We start from the raw sequence: 16,156 nt of genomic DNA, 5'->3' as shown, positions 1-16,156 counted from the left end.
ATATCAGGGTTGGAAGGGACCTCAGGAGGTCATCTAGCCCCTGCTCAAAGCAGGACCAATCCCCAACTAAATCATTCCAGCCAGGGCTTTGTCAAGCCTAACCTTAACAACCTCTAAGGAAGGAGATTCCACCACCTCTCTAGGTAACCCATTCCAGTGCTTCATCACCATCCTAGTGAAAAAGTTTTTCCTACTATCCAACCTAAATCTCCCCCACTGCAACTTGAGACCATTACTCCTTGTTCTGTCATCTGCTACCACTGAGAACAGTCTAGAGCCATCCTCTTTGGAACCCCCTTTTGGGTAGTTGAAAGCAGCTATCAAATCCCCCCTCATTCTTCTCTTCTGCAGACTAAACAATCCCAGTTCCCTCAGCCTCTCCTCATAAGTCATGTGCTCCAGCCCCCTAATAATTTCTGTTGCCCTCCGCTGGACTCTTTCCAATTTTTCCACATCCTTCTTGTAGTGTGGGGCCCAAAACTGGACACAGTACTCCAGATGAGGCCTCACCAGTGCCGAATAGAGAGGAATGATCACGTCCCTTGATCTGCTGGCAATGCTCCTACTTATACAGGCCAAAATGCCGTTAGCCTTCTTGGCAACAAGGGCACACTGTTGATTCATATCCAGCTTCTCATCCACTGTAACCCCTAGGTCCTTTTCTGCAGAACTGCTGCCTAGCTGTTCGGTCCCTAGTCTGTAGCAGTGCATGGGATTCTTCTGTCCTAAATCCAGGACTCTGCACTTGTCCTTGTTGAACCTCGTCAGATTTATTTTGGCCCAATCCTCTAATTTATCTAGGTCCCTCTGTATCCTATCCCTACCCTCCAGTGTAGCTACCACTCCTCCCAGGTTGGTGTCATCTGCAAACTTGCTGAAGGTGCAATCCACGCCATCCTCCAGATCATTAATGAAGATATTGAACAAAACCGGCCCCAGGACCGACCCTTGGGACACTCGCTTGATACCAGCTGCCAACTAGACATGGAGCCATTGATCACTACCCATTGTGCCTGATGATTTAGCCAGCTTTCTATCCACCTTATAGTCCATTCATCCAGCCCATACTTCTTTAACTTGCTGGCAAGAATACTGTGGCAGACTTTATCAAAAGCTTTGCTAAAGTCAAGGAATAACATGTCCACTGCTTTCCCCTCATCCACAGAGCCAGTTATTTCATCATAGAAGGCAATTAGGTTAGTCAGGCATGACTTGCCCTTGGTGAATCCATGCTGACTGTTCCTGATCACTTTCCTCTTCTCTAAATGCTTCAGAATTGATTCCTTGAGGACCTGCTCCATGATTTTTCCAGAGACTGAGGTGAAGCTGACTGGCCTGTAGCTCCCCGGATTCTTCTTCTTCCCTTCTTCCTGGTTACTTCCTCCACTTTATGAAACAAAAAGTTGTCCCCAGTACATTCCAATAAGTTCTTGTAATTCGTGTTTTGCCATAATTTTAAACATATCTGGGTAGATAAATTTCCCATTACTACCGGGTCTTATATTTGGGATATTTCTGTTTGTTCAAGAAATTCCTCATCATCTTTCTGATTTAGTAGTCCTCTACCATGACATGACTCCTATTTTTTTAACCCCTTTTATCTTTACACAGAGATTTTCAACTGGTCTGCCTCTCATCACCTTCTGGACCTCAGAACAAGTCTATATATTCTTGATGTATATTGCAACACCTTCTCCCATTTTATCTAGCTTGTCCTTCCTGAACAAGCTGTGATCCTTTATACCAATATTCTAGTCATGAGACTTATACCATATCTCTGTCTTAATTGAAGACTATTAAAAAATATTAAAGGCCAGAAGTGACTTCCTGCATAACACAGGTCAAAGAACCTCACCTAACAATTTCTGCATCAAGCTTCTTACTTCTGTTCGAACAATAGTATTTCATCTAGAAAAATACCCAGGCTTGATTTAAAGGCTTCAGTGATGGAGAATCCACCATGTCCTTAGGTGTTGCAATAATTGTTTATTTTTGCTGTTAAAAATGTGCACTTTACATCTAGTCCATATTTGTCTAGCGTCAGCTTTCAACCATTGGATCTCATGTATTTTTTTCTGCCAGATTAAGAAGCCATCTACAATTAGAAATGTCTTCACTATGTAGGTATTTGTAGATCATGATCAAGTTACTTCTTAACCTTCTCTTGGATAAACTACATAGATGGAGCTTCTTAAAGTCTCTCATTACAAAGCATATTTTCCAGACTTCAAATCATTCTTGTACCTCTTCTAAATTTTTCAATAATGAAGTAGTTTCTGAAAATTCAGGTCTGCAATCTTCCCAAATGAGTGCTCTGTCACTTGAGTTCAAGTACTGGCTGCATGGTACAAGACAAATGAGGAGGGTCTTTTCTGTTTTACCCACCTCTCTTCAGAAGTGGCAATGAAATGAGATAGGTTAGCATCCTTTAAATCGCTTCATTTTCATCTTAGATCCATAAATGTCCATAGAGAAGGCCTATTCATTGGAAGAGCAGTGACCCTGATAAAGTATAAATGAATAGAGATATGGTGGAAAACTGTTTCCATCCCATGAGAATTTGGGATTTTGGGAAAAAAATCCCATACTGAATCAGGCAAAAGTCAGAAAACCCCAAAGTTTTCATGAACTAAAAATCCAGAACATTCGTTTTGGGTTAATCAAAATGTTCAGATAATTTTGAAATGTTTCATTTCAATCTCAAACTTTTTTTCCTTCTTTCAGGGTAAATTTTCTAAAATTTTGAAATGAAAAGTTGTTTCAACTCAAAAAACCTAAAACTTTCTGTATTGACAATATTAAAATTTGATAGTCTCAAAATATGTTACTTTAACTGAAAATATTACAAGTCTGGTATTTTGTTGACCCCAACATTATTTCGTGAACAGTTTCAGTTTAGACAAAAAACCCTTTTTTTGGAAAATTCCTGACCAACTCTACAAATGAATTCTTTCACAGATGCCTCTCCATACTCTGTTATGAGGACAATACAAACTGCAGTAATAGAAACATATGATATTTCATCTAAGATCCTTTCCATCCCCATTTGCCATGTCACCTGTAACTAAGGACTCAACTGATTAACACTTAATTAGGAGATCTGTTCTTTACATAAACTTATATTGATTCAATGAATTTATCAAGAGAACTGCATTTCACTCTGCCTCCCTCCAGTCCCCCTGATAATTGAGTAAAAATAACAAAGCCATGGCTAAGATAACTTAGATGAGCCTAGGAAAGCAGAAATACAAATGATTAGTAACCAACCACTACCACTAAAATCCACCAATGTCTCCCCTGGAGCCAACCTTTCACTGAAAAGTTACAAAAACTTTTCCTGCAGAAACATGAGAAGCTTTAGCTGAATGCTCAGGGGGCAGGCTAGCTTGAGGGAGGGATAGCTCAGTGGTTTGAGCATTGGCCTGCTTAAACCCAGGGTTGTGAGTTCAATCCTTGAGGGGGCCACTTAGGGATCTGGGGCAAAATCAGTACTTGGTCCTGCTAGTGAAGGCAGGGTGCTGGACTCCCTTCCAGTTCTAGGAGACAGAATATCTCCATTAATTTTTTTTTATAACAACATTTCCCTCATCTAAGTGGTAGCTATGCAAAGAGGCAATAATCACATTCTTGTGATAGGAGATAGAAATATTCTATGTTTAGTTCAAATTGTGAAAAAAGCTACAAGAGCCTTCTGTGCTGATATATGAACTGGAGGTAATGTATAGAGGTCACCGAAATTTCATGCTTGATTAGTTTGTATTCAGAAAGAAACAAAGTTGTATCAATTTGTTCCCTACTGGAGTAAAACTCAGAGGCCAAGTATGTTTTTTAATAAGTTTTAACTGCTTCTTACCTAAATTTGGAGCTGAGCTGAATGAAATACCAGGCAGTCAAATGATTTGCCCAAGACAACAGAATCAGTTGCCCAACAGACACTGTACATGCAAGATATTCCTGGGTGCCATTCAGTAGCTTTAACTACTAGATTTCAGTTCTACTTCTGCCAGGTGTACTCTGTCCCACGGGGTTTTACATGGACAGTGCCACAGGACCCTCTGTTGCTTAGTGCAGTTTTTGGGTCACTGATTTTTGTGACAGTGTGCTGTACCTCCCTGTGTGATACCAAGTGGCAAGGCACAGCAAGCCATGAAAGAAAGAGACAACATGAGGGTGACTCTTCCCACCTCACCCCCATTCCAACTGCTTGCAGGACACAATATATTTTGAAAAGGAAACCTCTTTTATTGTGTTTGCATTCAAAGAAGTGATGTCCTTAAGTTGTGCCTTGAACTGAACTATCTTGCTAATCTAGCACTGAATTTATAATAAATCAATGAGCAAAAATTAAGCTGCACTCTGACAGGGAACTCACAAGAAAAGGCTGTTTCAGATAAGGATAAATAACATAAAGGAATATTTACATAAAGAGCTTTACACAGTATATGTGCAAAAGGAAGGCAGGCGGAGGGAAGAGAACAACCCAGCAGCGTTGAATAGGATTCGGCATAGAGTTTTATTTTGAAATTAGATTCTTCACCAGTGCCATGATGAGACATACACAAACCCAAAGATAGAAAGGAGAAGTGTTTGTTTTTTTAAAATCTTGGACTAAACTAATTACAATGTTATTAGTTGATATATATAATTTAACAAACAGGGACATAAATGCATGTGGGTGAGCATGGTGATTGTCAGCTTGTGAAAGATACTGTTTTGTTCTCCAGGAATCAATTTATAGTCTCCGTACCTTCACAAATACACAATTCCCTAGGAATAAGGAACTTACTACTACACTTCCACAAGTTATTACCTTGAATGCTTCTTTTGAAGAAGGCCTTACAGCCCTCGCAAGACCAGACTCCATAATGGTAGCCTGAAGCATAGTCATTGCACACAGCACAGTAGCGGGTTTCCTTGGTGGATTCCATGGACAGACTGCCCTTTTCACTGGTGCTGGACATCCTCTCCCTGCTCCCTTGTCGCCTGTTATCCGAGCTTGGCCTGTAAAATGAACATTCAGTGAATTTATTGACATTAAAAAGTCTCATTCCAGCTGCTGAGTTACATTAAAAGATATTAAATACTTTAACATTACTTTTACATGTAAGCAATTACCTCAGACATGTTATATGATCACAAGGAGGGAAAGGAACAGGAATGGAAGTGATGTGTGGGATTGCAAATGAAAGGGAATGTGGTCAGAGACACTGTTGAGATGTGGTCCGCACGATGAAAATATTGAAGAACAAGACTGCTTTGAGAAATGGAATGCAACTAGCTGAGACAGAATCATGAGACCAAAAATACTAAAAATTATTTGGCATACTATTTAACATACTAACCACTTACCAAAAATAAGTTTATTTAATTTTCAATTCTTGAACAGATGCCAGTTAGCTTACCAGGATCACATGACCTTGTCCTAGCCAATTACATTGTATTTCTGAATCTAACAAGTTGGACCTTCCTCCAGGTTTTACTTTTAGGTGCGGACATGTTGTCCTCTTCCCCACTTTGAGTGCAGCAGGATTCCCTGTTTTTTTATTAATGAGGCATCTAGCACAAACAGGAACTTCAAGCTTCTAGCCAAAACTCCCCAACAATTCTCCAAAGACTCCCGCTCTTAAATGCCATCTTCCTTTCATGTAGCTAAAATTACTCCCCAACATCTGCTGCCACTCCTCCCAAGTATCCATATCAGCCAAAACATCCTGGAAGCATTCCTCTGCCACTCCCAAATGCTACCTGTCAAAACTCTTATGCCTTCTGTGCCCAAATTAAATTCATTGACATTCAACTGCTTAGAATGGATATCACTTATAGAAATCATAAGGCATTGTCATGTTAACATATTCCAAGCAACTTTCCCTGAATTATGCCAACAATCCAGTTTAATAGCATTTTTGAAGTCAAGCGAAAGCTTTTGCCTCAAGCCCTGTGTTCCAGTTCATTTTGGACTCTTCTTTTAATATTCACCTGTGGTTTATTTGTGACTTGTGTAAGTGGAAAACAGCTGTGAACAGTGAAATGCTGACATGGTGGAACTCTGGATCTTTGGAGGTTCTAGAAAGTGGGGAGGTGACAGAATTCCTGATACCATAAGCATGACCATAATATGCAAAGTAACATTCATTTGCATATTTTGGATACTATTAAAATTTAAGAGGAGGAGGGAGACCTCCCTCCCTAGGTCTACTTTTAACCCTTTCCTGTTTTCCCCATCATTTTATTGTCCTTCATTGCTTTGATTTCTCTCTTTGAAGCTGTTTTACCTCAATGTCTCATTTAACCACATCCCTTTTACTGTATCACTTCACTACTTCTTCTCCCATGTTGCCTAGATTTAGAAATAAGCAAAAGAAGCTGATCACTAATCAAACCTGCATTTTTGTACTTTCCCTGTACCCTTCCACCACAGCTGCAAAGATGCCAGACCATCCCTTTCCTTCCAACACATGGAGCTGCTAATACCATCACCTAGTGGAGGAGAAGAGACATCTCCACACTTCAGCCTTTGCTGCTTTTTTTGAAATTCCCAACCCTCCCATTATTTCCTGGTATGAGGGAGGGGATGGGACCCACTGGAAAGTGGAAGTATCTCACAGCAACAGGGCCAGCTCGGAGAAGAGGATGGTTCTGGCAGGGAGAGGTGGACTAGCTTGGACTTATAAACAGAATTCATGGCCTAACTCTGCCTTATTATGATCACAGATCTTCCCTCTTGTCCGCCAGCCCCAATAGCCTCAACATAACTCAGGAAATTAACAGCCCTCCAGGGGTAGGACTTTTTGAAGTTTTCATTGTTTTAACTCCAATGAAAAGCAAAAATAAGCTAACAAAACACCTTTAGCCACATTTTAACAAGGATAACCTATATACCAGTTTAGGTGAATGAGACTATACACTTAACTATTAATCAAAATGATTAATGGATTTCAAGCCTGGAAGGAATCATTGTGATCTAGTCTGACCTCCTTCTAGAGACCATATAACTTCCCCAAAATAATTCCTAGAGTGTATATTTTATAAAAGCATCCTATCTTGACTCAGAAAGTGTGGAAATGACGGAAGTGTTGAATGACTTTTTTGTTTCAGTTTTCACCAAAAAAGTTAGTAGCGATTGGACATCAAACATAGTGAGTGCCAGTGAAAATAAGGTAGGATCAGAAGCTAAAAAAGGGAAAGAACAAGTTAAAAATTATTTAGACAAGTTAGATGTCTTCAAGTCACTCAAGGAGCTGACTAAAGAGATATGAGTCATTAGCGATTATCTTCAAAAAGTCATGGAAGATGGGAGAGATTCCAGAGGACTGGAAAAAGGCAAATATAGTGCTCATCTGAAAAAGGGGAAATAAGGACAACCTGGGGAATTACTGACCAATTAGCTTAACTTCAGTACCAAGAAAGATAATGGAGCAAATAATTAAGCAATCAATTTGCAGACACATAGAAGATAATAAGGTGATAAGTAACAATCAGCATAGATTTATCAAGAACAAATCATGCCAAACAAACTTAATTGCTTTCTTTGACAGAACAACAAGCCTTGTGGATGGAGGAAAGCAGCAGATGTGGTATATCATTACTTTATTAAGGCTTTTGATACTGTCTCGTGTGACTGTCTCATAAACAAACTAGGAAAATACAACCTAGATGGAGCTACTATACTATAATGGGTTGGAAAACCGTTCCCAGAAAGTAATTATCAGTGGTTCACAGTCAAGCTGGCAAGGCATATGAAGTAGGGTCCCACAGGGACCAGTTCTGGGTCTGGTTCTGCTCAATATCTTAATCAATGATTTAGATTACGGCATAGAGAGTACACTTATAACATCTGCGGATGATACCAAGCTGGGAGGGGTTGCAAGTGCTTTGGAGGATAGGATTAACATTCAAAATTATCTGGCAAACTGGAGAAATGGTCTGAAGGAAATAGGAATAATTTTCAGGACAAATGCAAAGTACACGAATTAGGAAGGAACAATCAGTTGCATGCATACAAAATGGGAAACAACTGTCTAGAAAGGAGTACTGCAGAAAGGGATCTGGGGGTCAGTGAATCACTAGCTAAATATGAGTGAACAGTGTAACAGTTGCAAAAAAATAAAAAGTGAACATCATTCTGGGATGTATTAGCAGGAGTGTTTAAGGAAGACTTGAGAAGTAATTCTTCCACTCTACTCCATGCTGATTAGGCTTCAACTGGAGTATCAGGAAAAAAGTGGACAAATTGGAGTAAGTCCAGGAAAGAGCAAAAAAAATGATTAAAGGTCTAGAAAAATGTGACTATGATGGAAGATTGAAAAAAAATGGGTTTGTTTAGTCTGGAGGAAAAAAAAGACAGAGGGGGCAGGATAACAGTTTTCAAGTACATAAAAGGTTTAGATGGAGAAGGGAGAAAATTATTCTGAGGATAGGACAAGAAGCAATGGGCTTAAATTGCAGCAAAGGTGGTTTAGGTTGGACACTAGGGGTACATCTTCACTACCCGCCGGATCGGTGGGTAGCAATCGATCCCCAAACGCGCTCCCCGTCGACTCTGGAACTCCACCAGGGTGAGAGGTGGAAGCAGAGTCGACGGGAGAGCCGCGGCCATTGATCCCGCGCCGTGAGGATGGGAGGTAAGTCGATCTAAGATACGTCGACTTCCAGGGCCAACTTTAGGCCGATTCAGACGATTCGGCTGAATTGGGCCCCACGCTAAGAGGGCCCCGCGCCGCAGCTCTCCACCCCGCCCCCAGCTCACTTCCCCCTCCTCCCCTCCCCTGAACCCTCCGCCCCCTGCTCCTCCCCCTCCCCTGCTTCCCGCGAATCAGAGGTTCACAGGAAGTCTGAAAAGAAGCAGGGGCGGGCAGGCAGTACCAGGTAAACTAGGGTGGCAGGGGGTGCGAGAAGGGCTCCGGGAAGGCGCGGCCCAGTCCGGCCCCGGTTCCGGCCGAGCGCACCGGCCCCAGCGGCTCCGGGCCGGCTTGGCTCCGGCCCGGCCCCTGCGGCGCGGTTTGGATCTGGGTCTGGCCCGGCCCCCATGGTGTGGCGCAGCTCGGTCCGGCCAGGCCCCCGCGGCGCGGTGCAGCTCCGGACGCTGAGCAGCTCTGGGCCGGACCCAAGCCCGGCGACCCCGGCCGGAGCGCATGCCTGCCCTGTCTCTGGCCCCGCGCCGCTCCAGGAATCACTGCAGCCCCTGCGGGAGGTGGGGCGCAGGGCTCTGTGTGCGCTGCCATTGCCGCGCCTCCAGGTACCTCCCCCGAAGCTCGCATTGGCCGCAGTTCCCCGTTCCCGGCCAATGGAAGCTGCAGGGGGCAGTGCCTGGAGGCAAGGGCAACACACAGAGCCCTCTGCCCCCCCGCCCCGGGGCCACAGGGGGAAAGCCTGTGGGCCGGATCCAAAGCCCTGAGGTGTCGAATCCAGCCCGCGAGCCGTAATTTGCCCACCCCTTGTCTAGATAATCCTTAGTCCTACCATGAGTGCAGGAGACTCGTGCAGGACTAGATGACCTCTCAAGGTCCCTTCCAGTCCTATGACTCTATGAAGCTAAACAGATTGAGCTCCTTGAGTCTATCACTATCAGGCATGCTTTTAATCCCTTGATCATTCTCATGGTCTTGTCTCTGAACCCTCTCCAATTTATCAACATCCTTTTTGAACTGTGGTCACCTGAAATGAAACAGTATTCCACCAGCAGTTGGACCAGTGCCAAATGCAGAGGAAATTAACTTCTCTGTTCCTACTTGAGATTTCCCTATGTACACATCCAAGCAGCCCTTTAGGCCACAGCATTGCACTAGGAACTTCTGGTCAGCTGATTATTCACCATGACCCTCAATTCCTTTTCAAGGTCACCGCTTCCCAGGATAGAGTCCCCTATCCTGTAAATATGACTTACATCCCTTGTTCCTGATGTATACATTTATATTTAGCCATCTTAAAAACACAATGTATTTGCAAGCAGTTTACCAAGTAATGTAGATCAGCAACCTATAGTATTCATTATTTCCCACTAGGGTGACCAGATGTCCCGATTTTATAGGGCCAGTCCTGATATTTGGGACTTTTTCTTATATAGGTTCCTATTACCCCACCCTCTGTCCCGATTTTTCACACTTGCTATGTGGTCACCCTGTTTCCCACTCCCCCAATTTTTGGGTCACCTGCAAACTTTATCACTGATGATTTTATGTTTTCTTTCAGGTAAAACACTTGATAAAAGTGTTAAATAGCATAGAGCCAAGGACCAATCCCTGCACCCATTCAGTGATGATTCTCCATTTACAAGTACATTGAGACCTATCTGTTAGCCAGTTTTAAACCCATTAAATGTGTGCCAGGTTAATTTTATATCGTTTTTTTTGAAAAACTAAAATACTGGGTGTTATCAAGTCAAATGTCTTACAGAAGTCTCGGTATATTACATCAGCACTATTACCTTTTCCAAGCAAACTTGCAATCTCATCAAAAGAAAAAGGTAGTTTGACAAGATCTATTTTCCAAAGACCCATGCTAATTGATATTAGTTATATTACCCTCCTTTGAGTCTTATTAATAGAGTCCCACAATAGCCGTTCTGTTATCTTGCCCAGTTTTGATGTGCTTTCCATCAGCTTCCCTCATAATAGAAAAAAGCTGCAAGAGAGAAACCCAGTGGCTCAGCTTTGGGGATTCCTACAGCTGTGACTCACCCATAGGAATGCTCAGTTTCTACACACAAACTACTGTTGACAGAAGAAAAAGTGGGGTTAAGTGTTTCATTGCTGTTGCCACATGCCAATCAGATCTGAACTACTTGTTCCAAATACCCTGGTTCCTGACCTACTAGCAAAGTTCAAATGTTTGCCAACAACTCCAATTCAGCTGTACAGGGCTTCCTGCAGTTAAGTACAAGTGATTTTTTTTTAAAAAGGTTCCAGTAAAAGGCATCATTATCCCAGCAAACATTTGGAGATCTTCAATCATCAGGGTAGCCTACCAAACCATTTGAGATCAAATCACCTAAGTCATTTAGGAGCCTAAATCTTATTGATAGGCTTTGGACCAGGCCCTATTCTCTACATTGTACGTTCACACTGAGGTCACAAAGCAATGTCCTACTCTGAACATACATTTTTATAATGGCACTGTCACTGGTTCCCACATTTGAAATAGTTTAGGATTTCCCAGTGGCTCTGTGAACGTAGGTAGAGTTTTTCAAAGGTTCACTTTCATTAAGAGCCTCACTAACAAATACATAGTCATAAGGTTCTTTCTTCATTGTGTTCTTGATAGGATAGGGAAGATTTTATTCTTTATCAAAATCTTTATATCATTTCTGGAAAATGCATGAATAAACTGAAATATTGCAACAGTCCATTTATCTTGTTAGTTACGGAATGTACAGCTAAAACCCAAACGGAAAAAAGAATGCATGGGATGGAGATTAGAGTGAGTCAGAAGTTAAGGCTGCATGCACCTGACATGATACTCACATATTAATAACAAGCATTTTTTCCACCCCACAATTTGTGATTAATCCATCTTGGTTTGCATTCAAAATTATATCTACAAATCTGAACTAATACCTTTACACGTTATTCTTTTGCCTCCAAGTATTGGTGTCTCAAGATACTTCCTTGAGAATTCACCACAACTGAATATGAATATGTATACCCGAACAACACAACTTCTGACATATTTCCCATTGCTTTTGACTCCTCATAAACACTTTATGGGTGTGGTTTAAGCTGTTGTAACATGAATATCCTATCTAAAAAAGCCCCAACAACCTACTGCTGAATCTTGCTAATTCACATGAATGACTGTGGAGACCGATGGCAAATTAATAAATTCTGGAAAATACAAATAAGCAAATACTTAAAGTGGAGATAATGCAGCGCGGAATATGCTTTGTTTATTTGACCAGTGTAGCTTAATTATTTATTTAATTTATTTAATTATTTATATAAATACACTTCAAGGTATACTAGACATGTAATAAATAGTAATACTTTCGGTAGTATAATTTGCAAATATAATGGAATTTTAACATCACACTTCTCTACTGCACAATTTTAGCAGAGATGTGGGATCAGAACATCTTTGTGTGCAAATTTTAGGGTGTGCTGATTAACCAAGGATTGTTAGGCCTTCCAGATTTTTTATGAGATAGAAAGAGTCCTCATATGGCTCTTAAACTGGGTTAATGTGGGCCTCAAAGACCAGTTATGCTATCAGGATGCACCTGGAGGGTGGGCCAGACTTAATTTAGAATGAGTTCCAGCTAGGTGATTACTTTAAACAGAAGAGGTTTAGAGCAGAAGGGGGCTGTACTCCCAGAGAAACTCTGCAGTCACTCCCTGGGAAAAGAGAGAGAGAGACCAGAAAGATCAAGGAAGCGTCTCAGAGGAGGAGGAGGCAAGTGTCCTATCTCCAGGAAGCAGGCTGAGAAGGAGAAAGGGAAATAGAACAGACAGGCTTCTCCAGGGGCAAAGTGGAAGCCTAGCTGAGAGTAGGGGTGCCAATTTTGGTTGGATGTATTCCTGGAGATTTAATCACATCTTTAATTCAAGATTAATCTTTAATTCCTGGAGACTCCAGGCCAATCCTAGCTGAGATGGGCACCCTGATACTTGCAAGTATTGAATCTGTGAATAGCAAGAGAAATTTTATTAAAAGGGAAAAGAAACCAAATATTAATTTGGGAAAACACCACAACCACATTCAAAAACATATGACCATAAGCAAACCTGACCCCACAGTGTATTGGGCAGTGTCTTTTGCCTCAGTTTCCCGCCTTGCGGTGGGAAAGTCCACCGAACAAATGTTCCTTTAACACATCACTCCCTTCTCCCTCTGGTGCACCCCACTCACAATTGGCTGTCCTTGGTTAGCAAAGATCCAGAGTTCCAAGGTGCATTCACAGGGCGTCACCCGCCCAGAAAGCAGGGAGATATCATGCGATGTCTTTGTGCACCTCTGCAGCTGGCGGTTTGCCACTGCCTCCATTGCTTTTCTCGGTAGTCACTGGTCACGCACTGTCACGTTCTTATGTTCCACCACTTAACCCAGGTCTTTTAGGGATTTCAGTGGAAAGCAGGGAACCTCACCACCAGTACAATCTCTGCATGGTCTTTCATTTCACCACTGTCCCTATACCAAGTTTAAGGCATAGCCCTTAGACCTGCTTATCAGTGATTCAGCTCTGGCAATGGCTGAACAGAAATGATGACGCTCAGTTGAGTTTAATCAGCACAGTCTTTAAGCACTGGGGAATGAAAAGTCAAATGGCACCCACACCACCCAGTAGGAACACCTTTCTGCACCCCTGCTCTTCTTCACTGGAATTTGCCATCCCTACCTGCTACTTAGCAAGTGAGTTTCAGTTTAGAGTGACCCCCTCAGTCAGGATAGGCTAAGAACAGTTCTGCTGCCCTTTACTCATACAATAAGGATAACAACATACCTCTAACCCCATATGCCACTGTCTCTTGTTATTCCAGAGACAATGCAGAGTTTAAATAAAACTTAAATATGGAAGGGAAGCCAGAAGTCAGTCCGTCATCTCCATTTCTGCAGCACCATTTGGGTTTCCTAATGACTCACTGTCATGGGGCAGCCCCCAGCAGGCTGCAGCACAACATGCACACTTGCCTCGGTTTCCCTTTATATGTCCCATGCAAACTTGCAAAGGAATATTGTCTCATCAGGAGATTGTCTCATCAGAATTTACTAGAACTAATGTTACTTTACACTTTGTAACTTAATCCTACTAAATTTGTAGTTAGTTTTATATGAAATAAGAGGATATAAAACGCAACTGAGTTTAGCTGACAAGCCTATAATGCATAAAGACAGAAAGAAAATATGCCCCAACTGCTGCATAAAGACAGTATTTAATATGAGGGCCAAATTCTGTTCTGGTACTCAGGTGTTATACTAGTCTGTGTGTGAACTGACTCCAGTGGGGTTACAACAGATCTACCCATTTAAACTGAAAACAGAATTTGACCCAGACTCTTTATGACCTATATATGCTGCAGCATCAATCTCAGGGCTTATCCACATGGCAAAGCTATTAGAATTCACACCCTAGCTTATTTCATAACTGCCCATGTGGATACACTTATTCTGCACTAAGACTGCCATTTTGCAGATTAGTTTAATCCACTTCCAAAGTGTTTTAACCAAAGTCACACAAAAGCACTCTTAGGGTACACCACACTTTGAGCTGCAGGTGTAATTTCCATCTCAGGTAGACTTATGTGCGCTAGCTTTGCTCGAACTGGTGTGCTAAAACTAGAAATGTAGCCACAGCAGCCCAGGAGGTGAGATAGGCTAGCTGGCCGGAGTACAATAGCTCTAGGAGACACTAGGTATTTACTTGAGCAGCTAGCCCCTACCGCCAGAGCTACACTTCTCTTTTTAGCATGCTAGCTCAATTAAAGCCAGCATAGGTATGACTAGCCAAGTTGGAAATTACCCTCCCAGCTCCAGTGTAAATATACCCACAATGCAGAGTAAGAGCATCCACGTGGGGAGCTAGTGTGGAATATCTATTCTGCAATAGCTATTCTGGGCTATTTCCCCATGTAGCCAAGCCCTTAACTTGTGGAGGGCTTCTGGATTTGACTAACACCGAGGCCATCAAAAAAAAAAAATACTGGCCAGGTAATAAGGCAACAGTACACAGGGCCGGCTCTAGGATTTTTGCTGCCCCAAGCAGAAACAATTTTGGCTGCCCCCCCCCCTTGTTTTTTTCCTACCCCACCCCCCAGTTCTGCCTCAACTCCGCCCCTTCCCCAAATCCTCAGCCCTGCCTCCTCCCCCAGGCTCTCAAGCCTAGGAGGGAGGGGGAGCAGCGGCACGTGAATCAGCTGTTTTGCGCGCCGCAGCCGCTCAGGATCTCCCCCTCCCTCCCAAGTTTGAGAGCCTGGGAGGGAGGGAGGGAGGGGGAGCAGCGGCGCGCAAATCAGCTGTTTCGCGCACCGTGGCCGCTCGGGATCTCCCCCTCCCTCCCAGGTTTGAGAGCCTGGGAGGGAGGGCGAGTAGCGGCGCGCGAATCAGCTGTTTCGCACGCCGTGGCAGCAGCAGCGGAGGTGAGCTAGGGCGGCCGGGGCACATTTTTAGGGGCGGCATTCTGGCGCCAGCCATGCCGCCCCTAAAAATGTGCTGCCCCAAGCACCAGCTTGTTTTGCTGGTGCCTAGAGCCGGCCCTGACAGTACACAATGATTTTAGTTAACCAGACTCTACTTCAGCCAACTAAATTGAATTTGGCAATCCAAGAGTCAAGAGTTTATACACAAATATAAACCCTTGGCTCCTGGATTATATATATGTGTGTGTTGATGGCACTAACTGAGCTGTTTAATGCCTATAATGAATTTCAACTGGCTCCTTTTCAGATCACAGCTATTTTTAACAGCTACCAAAGTAATCTGTTTAATTAAAATATATTGGAATTCTGTTTCCTTGAGGATTAGTATGAATAACATAAATCAGTGTTTAGTGTAACATTTATTAATCTGGCCTACACTGGGATCACGAGATGCCCTTTTTTTGAGGGATGGTTTCAGTGTCTCAGACAGTTTTAGTTAAACCCATGTTTTGTCCAAGTTTCACTGGACCCAAACTAGTGACCACCCAACCTACTCTGGGATTAACTTCCTGCTGCAGTCAAGGCACAGCTGTGCCTGAACGCTGTATCTTTCTTTGCCAACCTCTTACTCTCTGAACCATGCCAGCCCCCTGCCTGTCGAGTATGAAGTGCAATCTGAGACAACCCATAATTCATTGCACAGAAGCATGCCAAATTTGATGAGGAAGCAGTTGACAGAGAGAGGTGCAGCACATTTGGCCCCCATCACAGATTTGATTATGTCTGGCAGCAGTAAAAAGTGTGTGTGTGGCTTTGACAGTAGAGGAAGAAGGAAGCTGAGCAGTAGCGTCAAGGGCCAACAAAGGCAGCTGTGCCCAGAGGTATATTGAAATAGGGGGACTTGGCAACAGAAAACTAACTGCCTCTGGAGGAAAACAAAATGTAGTGCCCACGTAAGCAGTGTAAAAGAAGAGAGTGAATCTGAAAAGCTGGAAGGATAAGAAAGAAATACAAGTCCTTGTTAATCCTCAGCTGCTCAAACCATGCTGTCTGGCTTCCTCTCCAGCATACACATTTCATAAAAATATGGT

The 16,156-nt window shown here is 42.8% G+C and overlaps 1 protein-coding gene across 7 annotated transcripts in view; it reads right to left on the bottom strand.

Annotated features, from left to right (window-relative positions):
- ESR1 (estrogen receptor 1) overlaps positions 1-16,156 on the bottom strand; it is a 285,413-nt gene that overhangs the window by 145,979 nt on the left and 123,278 nt on the right. For all 7 annotated transcript variants that reach the window (XM_042846311.2, NM_001282246.1, XM_042846300.2 and 4 more), the window contains 1 exon segment: positions 4,811-5,001. In XM_042846311.2, coding sequence (XP_042702245.2) covers positions 4,811-5,001 — 191 coding nt within the window.

Source organism: Chrysemys picta, chromosome 3 (genome assembly GCF_011386835.1).
Source record: "Chrysemys picta bellii isolate R12L10 chromosome 3, ASM1138683v2, whole genome shotgun sequence".
Lineage (NCBI taxonomy): Eukaryota > Metazoa > Chordata > Testudines > Emydidae > Chrysemys > Chrysemys picta.
This window is presented reverse-complemented; position numbering and strand designations above follow the sequence as displayed.